The 15,834-nt window shown below is 38.3% G+C and overlaps 1 protein-coding gene across 1 annotated transcript in view; it reads right to left on the bottom strand.

Annotated features, from left to right (window-relative positions):
* The window catches only part of ASB3 (ankyrin repeat and SOCS box containing 3), a 95,989-nt gene that overhangs the window by 8,196 nt on the left and 71,959 nt on the right, over nt 1-15,834 (bottom strand). Inside the window, exons 8-9 of the mRNA XM_019507983.1 lie at nt 14,277-14,528; nt 11,742-11,875 (exon numbers count right to left, since the gene is read on the bottom strand). Of these exons, the coding sequence (XP_019363528.1) occupies nt 11,742-11,875; nt 14,277-14,528 (386 nt within the window). The remainder of the gene's footprint in view (nt 1-11,741; nt 11,876-14,276; nt 14,529-15,834) is intronic.

Raw genomic sequence — 15,834 nt, 5'->3', positions numbered from 1 at the left:
TGAAACTTAATTAGCTTAAGTCATCATAAAGGGATTGTCTTCTTTCACTCCCTTCTCTTTTTCCAATCTTATGTAAAAGAAAAAAAAATCACCTTTTAACCTCACATTTCTCACCAACAGTGCTGGTAGCATCTTTATTAAAAACCTATTACTTTATTAAACAATCAAGGTCCTGATGCTTATTTATACCATCGTAGCAGTGCAAAGCAACCAGAAGTCTGTAGATGTTCCTAGACTGAGCATTTTCAACCAAATCTAAAATACCTAGGCCAAACTGTTTGTTTTTTTCCCAGTTGTCAGGAAAAAATGGTAAAAAAACCCCAAGAAATTACTTCCCAACTTTCTAAAACATCAAGTCTCAGATTTGTCTCAAAACACATGAGAAAATTTCTACCCTGGCTTATGAACAAAGCTTCAAAAAATCTAAGCAGGTTTAAGTAGTTGGGGTATGGCAAGAAGAAAGGTGAAACCTGGCCTAAAAGGCATAGCTTGTACAAATCTTAGCTATAAAGTTACTATAGCCTCATACACACATTCAGTTTCTCCTCAGAGAGTCACTGCTCTCTCAGGAGAAACCATGAATGTACACAGCTGTTCAGGCTTTTTCTCCCAGAGTAAAAATAGCTGCTCCAGGAAAAAAATAACCTGGGAACAACAAGAGGTTAAATCACTCCTAAGAGAGCTTCTCCTGGGAGAGCAAATGTCTGTGCAAGCTGTGGCTTCTGTCCTCCTCCTCCCGCAGAGACAGCATGTTGCTCACTGGACTCTGCTGACCCACTAGGGAACAGAATATACCCCCTTCCCAATCCTCACATTGCGCTGCAGAGAAATGCAGGCTGCCCATGGGTGATCTGGGTCAGCCAATTAGAGCTGCCCTACACACTACTGCCATCTATCACCAGGCAGACAAAGAAAGCCTGCAGAACATGCTGAGGTGCGTGTACAGGGCCCTGCTCCCTGGTAGAGAGTGCAGCACTGCAAAGTCTCTACTTTTCAGGGCCTCATCATTCAAATGTCTGTACATGTGGCTCTGGGTAAATTTTCCACCAGGAGAACAAACTTGGGTGAATTTGAGATTATTTTAATGTACATGCACAGCCAACTGACTTCTCTTAAATAACAAAAAACAAAAAACACAGCTTGAATTGAAGTTAAGACAGATTTTAAAAGCAAAAAAAGGTGTCAGTCAGCACGCCAGACTTTTTTTTTTTAAAACAACATTTGGGGGCTGAAGGAAGACGTGGAACAATGGAGTCAGTGAAAGGTAGCACGGCTGAATGTCAGGGAAATGGAATCATAACATGAAAGAAATTCAAATAGGAAGGGCAAAATGGAGGAAAGGAATCATAAATACAAGAGGAACGCTTCTACCAACTGGATAAAGTGAAAGAGAGAGGGCAAGTTATGGAGAGAAGTGTAAAGGTTAATTTAATTAACTAAATATCCGAGCGCAAGCATTACTGTACATCTCCAGGCCCACAGAGAAAGAAAGGAAAAACCCTGCAGTTTCAGATTCGAGTTTAATATAACCTTTTCATTATTAAAAAGGTGGTATTTCATTCCCCTGTTTGTCTATTTAGCAACCGACGATCTCATACTGTATCTTCTCTCTTCTGCTCCCATGAGTGGTCTGTGGCTACGTGGTTTCCATGAGTAATTGGATGACCTTTATCTCAAGAACAGGAGTGTGGCAGAGCAACAAGAACATTTATAAAATATAAGAGTGCACGTACATCACTGTTTTAATTGGAAAACTAAACTATATGCATGGATGTCCCCTACTCCTAGGCTATGGTCTGCCTGAAGTCCCTTTCCTCTCAGGCTATAGCCAATCTGTAACATCTCCCCTGGTGTTTAAAATTGGATCTCCTGACTTTCAAATTCTCTTTTTGCTAGGAAAAATATGGAATGAAATACAGTAACATGAATAACTAAAATAAAGTCTTAACTTTGAAGTTGTTTTTGTTTACTCTGCTATTTGTCCAGTCTCTTCTCTCAGGTCAGGACGAATAAAGCACATTTTTCAAGCCTTGCTGATAGCAACAATCCTTTGGTCCTTCCTACAAAACAGGAAGGAAAGGTCTCTCCCTGTTCTGCTTACTGTGGGAGGAGGGAATAACATATCCTTTTCTTCTTCCCTCGACAGTCCATTGGCCCATGTAACTGAGCATACTAGCAGGAGGCATCTCTTCTGCTGTCCATGAGAAAAGAGTTTGGTTTTTGGGGGTTTTTTTGTTTTACATATCCCAGGCCAAACTAGCCAAAACTAATTTCAAATCCAAGAGTCCAGAACCATAAAGTGGCCCTACTACTGGCAAACATCCTCCACACCCATCTGGAGCTTCAGATGTTTCCAAAACCTTTGGCAGGCATCCTGCTTGCCGGCCCAAGCCCAGAGGCTTGGGGTTCCGATGCACCTGAGTTTTGCTTGTCCTTAGCCCTAAGGCCCTCAAAGCAAGCTAGGGAGAAGACTCCCAAACAGTCAAGAACTAGGTGGTCAAAGAGCAGAAGAGGAGTAGTTGCTGGAGGTTATTTAACCTGGTCTCCAAGGGAATATGCTGGCCCTACAGGGCAGGCTCCAGTACTGTTGGAGCGGCACTGGTTTGGCAATAACAATCTATAATGCAAGACCTAGATGACATACAATACATGAGTGTTCAAAAACCTACACCTAAAATCAACAAAGACAAAGAAATTCAGAGTTAAGTTTTTATTTCTAAAGTACTGCTGCAGGTAAAGAATAAAGAAACCAGGAGATTTTGGCAAAATTTAGCTCATTAAGGATAAAATGACAACCTTAAATAATTCTCCTGCAAATCAGTAGCACAATGCAGATTCATACTTTCACAATATACAATACCTTGTCAACAAGACAGGCACAGTTTAGGAGACCAGTGATCCCAGAAGCCATTCTTGTGCCTCTGAACAATTTGATCAAGATTGCTTAGCCTATTAGATCAAGAGATCCACAGTGCCAAATTCCCTCATTTCTTATTTTATGGAAGAGTCCTAGTTCTGGTTAATGCTTTTTTTTTTAAAAAGTTAAGCTATATAGGAGTTTTATCACAATCTAGTTGGCATTCCGTCAGGTTGCAAATCTCATGCAACTGAATCAACCTACAACTTCAATGGCATATTTTCATAATATACCTTGGCTTGGCATCATGAAATTGCCAGCTATGTATTACTTACTCAATGAAGAATCATATTCACTTCAGAAGGCAATTCTGCAATTTTACTTGATTAGTTCTTCCAAGGGTTTCTTTTTGGGTGGTTAGTGGAATTTTCTCCAGGACTGAGAAATACTCGTCTAGGACAGTGGAGCTCAACCTCTGGCCCACAGGCTGAATCCAACCCATGGGGCTGTGTCATTTGCCCTGCAGGGCTCCCCACTGGTCCAGATATTTGGTGGAGAGGGAGTGGTGGCATGTTAATTGCTGTGGCAGAGCCCTTCAAGTAAGTATCATTCTTTACTGAATCCTAACCCTTCACAGGCCTCTCGGCAAAGTAAAAGAAACCCATTTTTTAAAAATTATATGAGTTTTAAAACCAATCTCGTGACTAGGGAACAGGAGAAGGCACCAGGAATCCGAGTCAGTTTTTAAATGCTTATGTTTGGGAACACTTGCCCACTTGAGTACTGTTCTATTAGAGCTTTCCAAGTTCAAAATACTGTGTGCAGGTACAGGGGGTGTTGAAAAACAAAGAGCTCTACACTCAAACAATTAGCAGCGAGTAACCTTTCTTTTCCTTCCTTAGCACTGAGGTTGAACTACTGCTATTAATTTTTTGTGTGGTACTGAATACAAGTCTCTCTCAGTCTTCCCATGCTGAGCTCAAAAGGGCTGGATGGCACTGTTACAGTTGTAAGTGGAATGCAAAACATCACTGAAACTGCATCTGGCCTAGTTTCAATAGGATCATTTTGGTATTACTGTGGAGACTAACGCATCATTAAACTGACAAACTAACAGCTCAGGATCATGCTCACAGGAATTAAGGGACTGCCTACTTTTATGAACTAACATAAAATACCTTGACCATTATATAAACATGTACTATAACATTTAAACTGACATTTTTTAATGTTTTACTGATGAAAATTACTTTTATTCCCCTGCAAAGTAATCGTACAGATACATGGTAGTCTCCTTTCTTGGTTAAATCAAGATAGTAATGCTGGAATTCTACAGCACAAGGTCAATACAGCCCTGTAAGTAAAATGGAAAGTTCTCAGCAAGCAGCCCATGATAACATATCTTTCAGTGGGATATTATAAAATAATACTTTGGGTATTTTTAGCACATAAAAAACACTTCTCTTTGGGATAGTCTCCAGTGTGCAATGATGCCTACTTTGCTTTTATATTTTTATCACGGTTTTCAGACAAAGAGGCAATGCTTTTCCCAACAAACTTTAGCTTCACTCTACAGTATACAGTTTAGAGTAGTTAACTTTATTCCCTTCATTACCACAACCTATTTCAGGGGTTGCCCACCTGTGGCACATGTATCACAAGTGGCATAAGGCAGATCGGAGAGGGGACAAACAACATGGCAGCACACAGAAAGCAGAGCAACAGAGCAGACAGAAAACACAAGGCAGAAAGCAGAGCAGCAGACTGGGTAGAGAGCACAGAGCAGGGCAGCAGGATAACAGGTCCAATAGGGGAAGGGGCTAAGAGTGGCACTCCGGGATGGTGCAGGGCTAATTTGAAGTTTGCCCGCCAACCTCCCCCGGCCTACTCTATTTACTCATATATTCAGCCAAGTATGCAACACTGTGGTTCTGCAATCCAACACTTGCTTTGGGTATTTCCAAACATATTTACCATATTCACTCAAATATAAAACAAGGTTTTTTCCCCCTCAATCAGCATGGGGAAAAAGAGAACTTATTTTACATTCCCATATAAGGAAACCTCATTAAATACACTGTCTATCATTAAACTACTGCCAAATAATGGAAATCATTAAACTACTGCTAAATAATGGAAATCAACTAAAGCTGATTAAAAGCAGCCAACACTGAGCATGACTATGAAACACACGGCCCATTTCAGGCAAACATACTGATGGCAACCTACCACAACAATAGTTTAATGCAGCTCATCTATTTAATAAGACATTTGGTAATGCCCATTGCACTCTGTCCTCCTCAGCACCAACTCTTTTTCAAGTCATATTGAACTGCTACACTGAATACATTTCGGCTTCCTCTTTACTCCCACAGCTGAGCTGTGCCTTTCTTTCCCATTTCCGACAATTCCTGTTTCTTCACCAGCCTTAAATGCCTAGCAAACATCACTAAACAGGGCCCCCCCCAACAGTTCACCCAGAAACCCTCTGTCACCCCCTCTCTCAGCCTGTTGCAAATGATTAATGTGGCCCCAACCTCCATGAGGGAGAGCCCTGCGCTTCATCTGCATATACATTTTTGGAGGATCCCAGTACTTGTGACAGCATCTGGTTCCAGTCATGAATGATGGGAGAGCTAAGTAGCACATGGATCCTTTGTGGGGGTTATCTGGACTGTGCACGCATATTGAGCAGTGCTAAACTGTGGGGTCATTACAGCTTGAAATCCTGTTGCTTCTGCTGAGACCCAGCCCAATGAACTGTAGGGTAAATCATGTGCCTTTAGGCTTTGGCCTAATATTATGTATAGTTTATATTATATACAAGTAGGTACAAAAGTGGTACTTAAAAATGTGTCCAGGGAATACCTGTGCTGAAACTTGCAGCAGTTTCAGAAACGATAAAACACATCTATTCTGGATGAACTAAGTCGATCGGTAGCCATAGTAATTTTCCTATATGCAAATTACTATAGGCATGTTTATTTCAGTCAGCCTGTTCAGATTCATCCCTCACTTCCATATCCTTAGGGAGAGCAGGGTTTCACAGTAAGGCGAGAGGGGGGCAGAGCGCAAAGGCACCACCTGACCTCTCAGATTTCTTTTCCCTGCTGTAGCAGTGGGAAGGGGAAAATTCAAGGCAAACCTCCAATAAATAAATTATATATGTTGAGAATTATAACAAATATATTCATTTTTCATATCCAGAATCTAATTATTAAGGGGTCGTCTTTATATTAGAGTCAATATGGTATTTCAATCACAGTGCTCACATGTTCTACAATATGTATTTAAGTTGCAAAATGCAACATCTATTTTGGCATAAAGCACAGTTCTACTCCTTGGAAAACTTTACCAGGCCATGCTTTTATACTTCATATCATACTAAGAAGGTCACTACGCAAATAAGTAGGCACCAAGGACAGATTTTTCTAACAACAAGAAGTTGCAGGTTGCACAAAAGTTTTCTATGTTTTCCATCATCTATAAAGCAGATCAAAAGTTATATTGAACAGAAAGAGAAGAGCTGCATTTTATTTCTTCCTCTTTTTCATTTGATTTGAGAACATAGTGCCCACCCGCACCCCTGCTGCCTAAAAACTTGCATTCAAGAGTAAGGTGAATTTACTCTTGTGGCCATAACAGTGGACTGAAGTTTAATAACAGCAAGAAATCAATATTTGTAAAGTAAAACCTTTTTTCTAAAATGTAACAATGTCAAAGCTGAAAAGTTTTAGGGTTTTCATTTTGGTTTTTTTAAGTGTTAATTATATAACCTTTAACCTACTACCACACTGAACGAACTTTGCAGCCGCTTTCCTAACATTCTGTCACAACACTCTGATCTAAAGGGCAGCACAGAATACAGCATGCAATAAATGGTGTTTTTGAAAAATATTGGGACTAAAGGGTCACTCTCCAGCCATCTTGATAAGCAAAAACCAAATTAAATTTAGAAACAATACAGATTCTTTAGTAATTAGACTGTATTGCTGCATATGGATTTGGTTGCTACATATAGATTTGGCTGCCTGTAAAGAATACATTCAATGTTCAAAAGCTAAAAAAAAGTCAAAAAGCAGTGATCATACTAAGACAGCTACTGCAAAAACTCTAAATCATGCTTCTGAATAATTCACTGTGAACTGTTTTCATAACTTGAGTTTACTACTTTTGAAACAACAACTAACCATTCAGACTTTTTAATTATACAAGATTTAGATACAACTGACAGTCCTTCTCAACAAACAGCACTGTTATTCGTCATTAACATGCTCGTAACAGGTTATATGGAATGGAATAGTAGCTATTTTCCAGGCAAAGTTATTCTTGACATGGAGGCATACAAGTTCAAGAATACCACATTTCGCTAGATAATAAGCACAAGTCTATAGAAGGAAATCAGCGCTTTGGAAGAACAAGGGAGCAACAGAAGGAAAAAAGAACCCAGAAATTGTTTTAAGACTGGTTCATCCTCCACACACACCAAGAAAGAAAGTCTCTCTCTCTCCACTATGCTGTCCTTCCCCATGCCCAGTAAGAACAGTGCTGTGATCTGCTTTGAGATCCTGTCTGGAAAGGAACTGTACACATGGACAGCCATGTCTTCACTGTGCGCCCTGACATAACTTAGAGGCAGCACCTAGTGGCACCAACACCAGAGCAAGTCTGGCCAATCTAGTGCCCCCTGCCCAAATCACCCATTGCCAAATGATCTCCAGTGGCAGCTGCTACACAGGCACTTTTGTCCACCACTTAAACCCAGCCATGTCAATGGCCTGCCCTTTCTGTGAGAAAGGGGTGGAGACTTTTTCAAGCCTCCCTAGACTGCCTCCAGCTGAAGCAACTCTTTGCTGTCCCCAGCACCCTCTTTGGCATGTGGGACTTGGACTTCTCCAAGACTATGTACATCTTCTCTATCCTGCATCAAGCGACCAACGCCAACTTCCTCCTGGGCCAGGCCAAGATGGCTCCTCTGAAAAAGCTGCAAAAGCCAGGTTGTAGGGACTGACTCCAATGACACCCTCCAACTCTTCCCCTTCCTGGTCTAGGTGCATGTCCCATTTAAATCTGAACACTACACCTTGCAACAAAATGTGGACCAGTTTGTGTCATGCTGGGCCAGCAAAGGGGCCCTCTGCAAAGTGGAAGCTGGACAGCTGGTTCTACATGTGGAATCCCATCAGGGGTACGGGGGAAAACTGTTTCAATCTCTAGTGACATGGCGCTTTCTGGTATTAATAACAAGTGTTTCATGCTCTGAGAGGGCCACACACCTTTTCATTTACACTATTTGTTTGTATAATAAAGTTTTAAAAAGTTAAAAAAAATATTTTTTTAACTCTGTCCCTCACTTTCGCCTCCTCCCCCCACACACACACACCATATGCAGTAGAACAGTCAGGGATGGCCAACCTGTGGCATATTGGCATATGTATCACAAGTGGCACAGGTAGCCTTTGTGCATGGCATACAGCAGATCAGCAAGGAGACAGGGAGCATAGTGGTGGTCAGGGTAGGAAGCAGAAAGCAGAGCAGCAGACTGGGAAGGGGAAGTGGATTCAAGTGGCACTTGGGGAGGGTGCATGGCTAGAAAGGTTGGTCCCCACTGCAGAAGAGCCCCAATTATCCAGAAGTCAATTATCTAGAACATCAATTAGCCAGAAGGTTCCCTGACCTTTCCCTTAATTCTCTAACTCATGCAGAGTGGTTGGCTCCTTGACAGTGCCTGACCTATGATGCTCTGTTTTAGAGCCCTGTGGGGACCCTGCTGCCACAGCTGTTTGGGTAGCCTCTTCACAGATTCCCACCAGCATCTAGGCAGCCCCAAGACTCTCCAGGGCTGCTCAAGCCATGGCACAGATTGCCAGAAAAGCTAGTATCCCAGATGATGGTACCACTAATTATTTCAGGTAAGTGTATTCATTTATCCATAGTAGAATATTACTTAAGATACAGGGATATGAATTTCCACCCTTGACATGTACGCACCCAAAATCAAGCTTTCAGCTAGCAGCATCCACTAGGTCTGCACATTTGCCCTGAGTGCTCTCATGCTCCCATAACAACATAAGAACCAATACATGACTAAACCACCACTGAGCGCCCCTTTCTAAGTGTAGGATCCAATAGCATAAGAGGACTCTAAAGGAAAAGAACATCCCAAAATACTCCAGTTACTGCATGGGTAAGTATTCTGTCTTTCTTCTTTGAGTACTTATTCATATTATACACACACACGTCTTACACGCACAAGTTACACACACACACCCCCCCAATATGCTCAAAGAGGTACTCCTTGCTACCACAAACGTATGTCTGTGTGTGCTTATGCCCCAGACAAACCTGAGACTGTCTTAATAAAGCAGTCAAACAAATATTAACCCCCAATTAACTATCATTTTTCCCCTAAAATGATCTGCACATGACAAATCTATTGCAAATATGAGATCCTCCAAAAGACGCACACTTCACGTACCCATCATTAACTGTAACTGCTGCCTCCCAAGAGGGGTAATGTTTAATTCAATGTTGCAATTCTGAATACAATGTCCTAAAGCCTGATACTGGGAAGAATTCTCAGGAATATGTGAACAGTGAGGGGGGCAGGGAATTAAATTAAATTAAATTAACAGTAAAAGCTTCTTCATATATGCCAGAGGTCTCTAAAAGAGAAGAGTATTCAGTTCAGAGCAGAGACTCCAAACTACAGGCAGCAAGAAATAACCAAGTACCTGGTGGTCAGTCCCTAGCTATTAGAGAGCTAGGGCATTCAGAGTACATGTGGGGACACAACCAGCACTTCAGACCAAAACTTTGACTTCAAGCACATGACTTGTGTATACTGACAGCGAGTTTTACACAACGCACATACTCAAAGAAGATTTTAGGTGTCGTCACAGGATCCTGTTTTTAATGCACATACTTGACTTTTAATTTCTTGTGTTAAATCGCCTAGGATCTGCATCACAATTCAAGACCAAGTAGCACTGAAGTGCCCAATGCAGAATACTGCACACACACAGGATGTGCCTAACTGCAACATGCCTGCCTTTCCTCCTCTGACTACAGCTGGTTAAAAGTGTGTGTGTGTACGTACGTATATACACGTGGGGGGGGAGCAGTGAGGATGACAACTTTTTTTTGATTATTTGTACACACACTTTCTTTAGAATCTGAAGGCATACTGGCCCTGGGAAACTAACCTTATTTACCAGGGTGAGTCTGCTTCCATCATCTAGAATATGCCTAAGAATCCCAAAGAAGTTTTTTGGTTTTTTTGTTGGGTTTTTTTTGGGTTAAAAAAAGAGGAGTTACTAATTTTCTTCCACACTTAAGTTAGTTAGCTGTAGTATCACTCTCATGTCATTAGCTGCTAAAAGTGAAAGATTCCCATTGTAAGGAAAACTTAAGATGGACAAAAAACACCTTTCTTTTTTTAAACGGTTTGCTAATTACCAGCAATAACTTCTCTTCCTTTTTGTTGTTCATACACTTAATTCCTAATGTTAAACTTAAAAAACACTCAACATTTTTCATAACAGAATGATATCCCAAGAAAAGCACAGGAAGAAAACGTCACTGAAGGATTAAGCAAATGAATGAAGTGGACTCCAAAAAAAAAAAATCAGAACTTATTACAACACATATATATTTAACAAAAACAAGTCAACCAGAAAAACTTTCAAGTTTTCCACCACTCCAAAATGATATATTTATTAGTATTAAAAAAAGATATATTGATATATTAAATACAATACTCCAAAAAAAATCTTATAAAATAAACAAAAATTAAATTTACAAATATTACAGCAGCACTTTAAAGAAGAATTAGTTCTATAATCAATCAGTAGAAAAGGGCTTTGCAAATATTTTTAAAATAGCAAATGTTTTTTAGATAACATAATAAATATGTCAAAATACAGAAAACTACTTCTGTTTTGATTGCCTTTTTTGGAAGGTGCATTTGGCAAGCATTGGTGTTTGCAGACATATATTTATCGATTTTTATTTTTGGCTGACTACATTTTGATTACAGGAATGAAAATAGGCTGCTAGACTTGTAGATATTTATATGCTTTATATTTTATTTACTGTCAAGCCACTAACAGCAGTGGATGGGTACTTTTTAATTGGGTATATAAATCAATAAATGACAAAAGTCCACAGAAAATTATCTAGGAAAAAAATGTAATCAAGACATATCCATCATCTGCCCTTATATTTTCAAAAAGGCTAAACAAATCATTTTGGTATGTCCTGGCCACATTTTACATTTGATGTCCATATAGCTTATTTCATATTCACAATTCTAAGAGCAATCCTGAATTTTTAATCTCTTCAACTCTTTCCTAGAACTTTTCCATAACTGTTTTAAAGCCAACTGACTTGCAAAGATGACTAAATAAGAACAAAGTTGGATAAAATAAAAGTACCCAATTTCCTTCCAAAAAAAACCCTTCTAAACTTCACTTTTATTCACTGTGTATTTAATTTTCTCTTTTGTGCATCTGCACATGCGCACACAGTTGTAACAACGGAATATGGCTGCCTTTTTATGTTTAAGGGCTCTTAAAAGAGTACCTAATAGTTATTTTGGACACAATTAAATTTAATCCATATATCAGTAATGAAGTAGAGAGTATGAAAAATATCAGCTTGAAACCTCTAAACTATTTCACTTACTATATTGTTTAATTTATGAATTCAAGTATGATCTTAGGATAGGGTAATTACTATTTTCCCGAGGTATGAAAATGCAATTACTATTCAATTTATTTTATATTCTGCAGACTTCACATACTGGCCCAAAGAGCAATTTTCCACTTCAGTCCTGGAAATTGGTATGTACAGAGATTATCTGATGGCTGGTTGTTTTGCTTACCAAAATGACTGTGTGGAACCCAGGTGGAGTTTTCTTTGTAGTCAGAGAGGTTTTGTTCTACAGCTGAAGGAAGCCTCTTCCAGTTAGTGAACTCCAGAGTGAAATTAAGGGCATTGTTATTCACAGAATAAATCCTACACAATACAAAATACCACATAAATTATCAACTGCTATATACAATATCATTAAAAACAATCTGGAGGAAAAACACATTGAAAGTTTTAAGTCTTTGTAACAAGTTTCCAGCAATTTGCATGTTAGGCATTAAAAACATCAAAGAGAATTCTAAAATAACCCTGACAGCATAACCCTTTACTAATGCAAATTATATTGTCCTCCATTACTTTTGAAATCAAGCTAGACTGAAAGAAAAAGCATCTCCTGTAAAATATATCTGCCTCAGTAACAGACAGTATTTTTCTTAGAACTAATTGCTTATTCTATCTCTACCTAAGTTTTAATAAGGTCTCCTGTCACCAGGGCATTATTACCCAGTCTTTCAAACACATCTGACAGAGAAAATTACACTAAAATACATTTACCAACTTATTTATAGAAAAAAGTGAAAAAGCAAAATGTTTTAAAAACTCAAAAAATGTGTATTTTAGAGTTATTTATATCTGCAATACGACGTGTGAAAAATGCTTAGCAAATACCCATGTTAAGATACAAAGGCTAGAGAGCAAGATTAAATGAGCTATTTTTAAAAATCTGTTTATAGTATGTACAAGGGAACTACCGATATTTTCACAAAACAGTTTTATGGTACATACATGCAGACATAAATCCCTGTACTTTTGTTTGAATTGATAAGATGAAACAAGATACTGTGAAAATCTCAAATACAACAAATAAAAAAAAGTAACGCTTTTCTATATGGCTTGTATCAAAGGTTATTTTATGCCCTTTCTATTATTTCATTAATAACAATTAATGTACCTCAAGTTTGACTTGAGGTGACCAGCAAAGTGTCATTTTTCTGCATTTATCTAAACAATACACTTGAGAGGAAATCTGAGTGCTTAGCTGTCTTTAATGGAATGGTGAGTTTGCCTCACCATTGCTAATACTGCCACTAACATTTATTGTTACTGAACTACATTGACCATTATATCATACAAAACAGATGTACAATGAGCTGGTGACAGCTGATCAGCCATAAGCCTAGATGACATTCATTTTCTATTACTCCTATTATTTTCTAGGAAGGGGGATGGGGTTAAAGCTAACATTGCATTTAAAGTTGCACAAATATATCAAATCTGTAGATTACACTCTGACAAGCAGTTATTTTAAATTGTTTAAAAATAGGCTTGTTAAGTCAAGCATCATGTAAAACAGTCCTTGTAGCTTACATGACAATATAAAACGTTGTCAAATACAAGAGTGTTATGTATGATACAAATGGACAATATTGCTTCCACTATAAACTAGGATTTTTTCACAGTATGTTTACTCTTGAAATAATACCTTGCCTTTTTATGTACATGTGATTTAGAGAATAACAAATATCATTTGTCATGTCAGGCTTGAAATATGAACCTTTAACTATTAACTAGAAAACTACTGAATATACAATTTCACTGAATCACTAAAATTATACTAATGGTGAAGTTAACATTGAAAACAGTATGACAATTCAGCCATAATATTTGCATATCATTTAAGACAGAAATTAATGTTTAAAAATGAGTGGTTGTTAAAATTCAAATTTTTTTCTATACAGTTAAGGAATATATGCAACTGGAATGACTAAAACAATATGTGTAACTTTCCAAGGCTACCAAAGTTAATAGATTTTGTTTGTATCATGAACTTATAGAGTCTCAAATTATTTTGTTTAATGCTCATAAATACAGAAGGCTAGAGTTAAAACAGCTAACTTGCCTAACAAAGATAAAAAGGGAAAAAAAGTGAACAGGATAGAAGAAAATATAAATATCTGATATATTTTAAATACCAGCATCACTTCCATAGTACCTAATTTAACATAAGCAAGCAGTCAAAAGCTAGTTATATATATTTGAAATGCATTAAATTATACTTTGTATATAAAGTAATATTATATTCATGGTACTATAGCAAAGAATAGAGTGCCATTGGCACTTGAATTTCACCCACCCAACTTTGATTTCATGCTGGAGAGATTCAGCCTCACTGACTGTTGAACTAAGGAGTATTTGTGTATTTGAGATTTGTCTCGTACATTACTTTATCACACCTTCACATACTTTTTATTAAAACTTGAGAACCAATAAGGAAGAAAACCTTTCAATTAGACATGTAGACACACCCTTCTCTGGAGTCACAAAAGACTGAGTCTTACTCGATCTTGTTTTTTTTAAAGGCTGCGGGGGGGGAGGGGAAGGAGGGTTATATTGTTTGACTGCACTTTTTTGTGAATCTCTTACTCCAGTCATTTGAAATCTCTGGGAGGTCATGATCTCGAACTAGGTAACTGAATTATGATGTGTTGCTGTGTTAAATGATATAATACATAAAATCTAAGATACAAGATAGTATTCTCTTTCTTACCACACTCTGCACAATAAATTCAATGGACTGAATCCAGACAACAGTAGGTATGGTAGCCACTCCTCATACTGTTCTTGTGCTTTAATGGCGTAATTTATAAACTCTGGTAAGTGTTCCTCAGAAGGCAGCGGGCAGTCCAGCTTCAAGAAATGCCGAAACAAAGAAAATTTTTCATGGTGCAGGCAATATTTTAAATTAATCCCAAGTAAATGGATCCTGTGTTTCAGAAGAATAGGAATTAAACCAAAAAACCTACAACACAACACAAAAAACAAATTAGAAGAATACAAAGAACATTCAACATAAAAGCTCTGTTAAAGGCACAAAAAAAAAATCAAACTAAAACATCTATTACTGAAGGAACATATTAAATAGATGTGGTAACAACTGTTTTTACAAAGCACTGCTGTAAAACATCAAGTAGTCTGTAGGTCCCCCCCAAAAAAATCAGTACATGGATTTAAAAAAAAATGTTATTTTGTTCTGAAAATAATTGTAAAATAAACATTAAAAATTATCACTGACTTATTAAGAGAAATTAAGTAAAAGTAGATTTTGTGAAAGATGCTAAAGTAATATATCATTGGGAAATGAAGACATGGAATTATGCGCAGGACTTGTGTAGCCCAAGTGGTACCAATACAATTTTCCAACAGGCTCTGTATAGATCATCTTGGAGCATGAAGCTGTTTCCTCAATCCCTTCTTTTTCTACTGTGACTGCCAAAAACTAAGCCAATTTATCTGCTGAGAGATAAATAAGTAGGAACAGGACAGACTACCAAGTCATTTCACAAATACAATACAACGTGTTTACAGATAGCATGGTCATGGGTTATATATGAATCCTTTACCATCTAATTTGCATTTTAATTGGTAACTTAGAAGTAAAAGATGCTTTATTGTAATATTAGTCCTCTATAATCCAGACCACTTACTTGCGTTGGAAGCAGAAGACAAGATAACTTTCTTTTTAATTTTCTCCTTGATGCTGAAACAACATCCAAATCATCCGGCCCAATGGGCCAGATGAGTGGAACAAAGTTGATGCATAGGCCAGATACAGACCACAGAGTCATGTCATTTGGCAGTGGCATAAATTGTGAAAGCTTCTGGAGCAGCACCATCAAATTTAATGCTACTTCTGCAGCTCAAGCTGCCAAATTTCCAGACCTCTAGGGAGTCCCATGAGTCAGATGACATTGCTAAATGGGTCAGATCTGGGTCAGCCCTACACTAAATTGCATTTATGCATAAGGAAAACATACACGAAGCTTTGATCAAATTTCTATTTCTGTGAATCTTGAGAACACCCTTAAATAGATGGCAATATTATATCAGCAATTTTTCCCTGCAGAAATGGTTCTCAATACAGGTGCACCAATAGAGATTTTTGGGGCTGACACCAATATCTAATTTTTAAGGAGGCATACTGGTCGATACTGATCTGATTTCTGATACAGTGTGGAGAGCTGCCACCAGCTGATAAGCCCATTGTGGTGGAAGGGGAGGGGGGAGAAAAAGGGGGTGGGGTGGGGTAGGGCGGATCAGCCCCCTCC

The sequence above is a fragment of the Gavialis gangeticus genome, unplaced genomic scaffold (genome assembly GCF_001723915.1).
Source record: "Gavialis gangeticus isolate Ggan-Ray unplaced genomic scaffold, GavGan_comp1, whole genome shotgun sequence".
Classification (NCBI taxonomy): Eukaryota; Metazoa; Chordata; order Crocodylia; family Gavialidae; genus Gavialis; species Gavialis gangeticus.
Note: the sequence above shows the minus strand (reverse complement) of the source record. Positions and strands in the feature narration are given on the sequence as shown.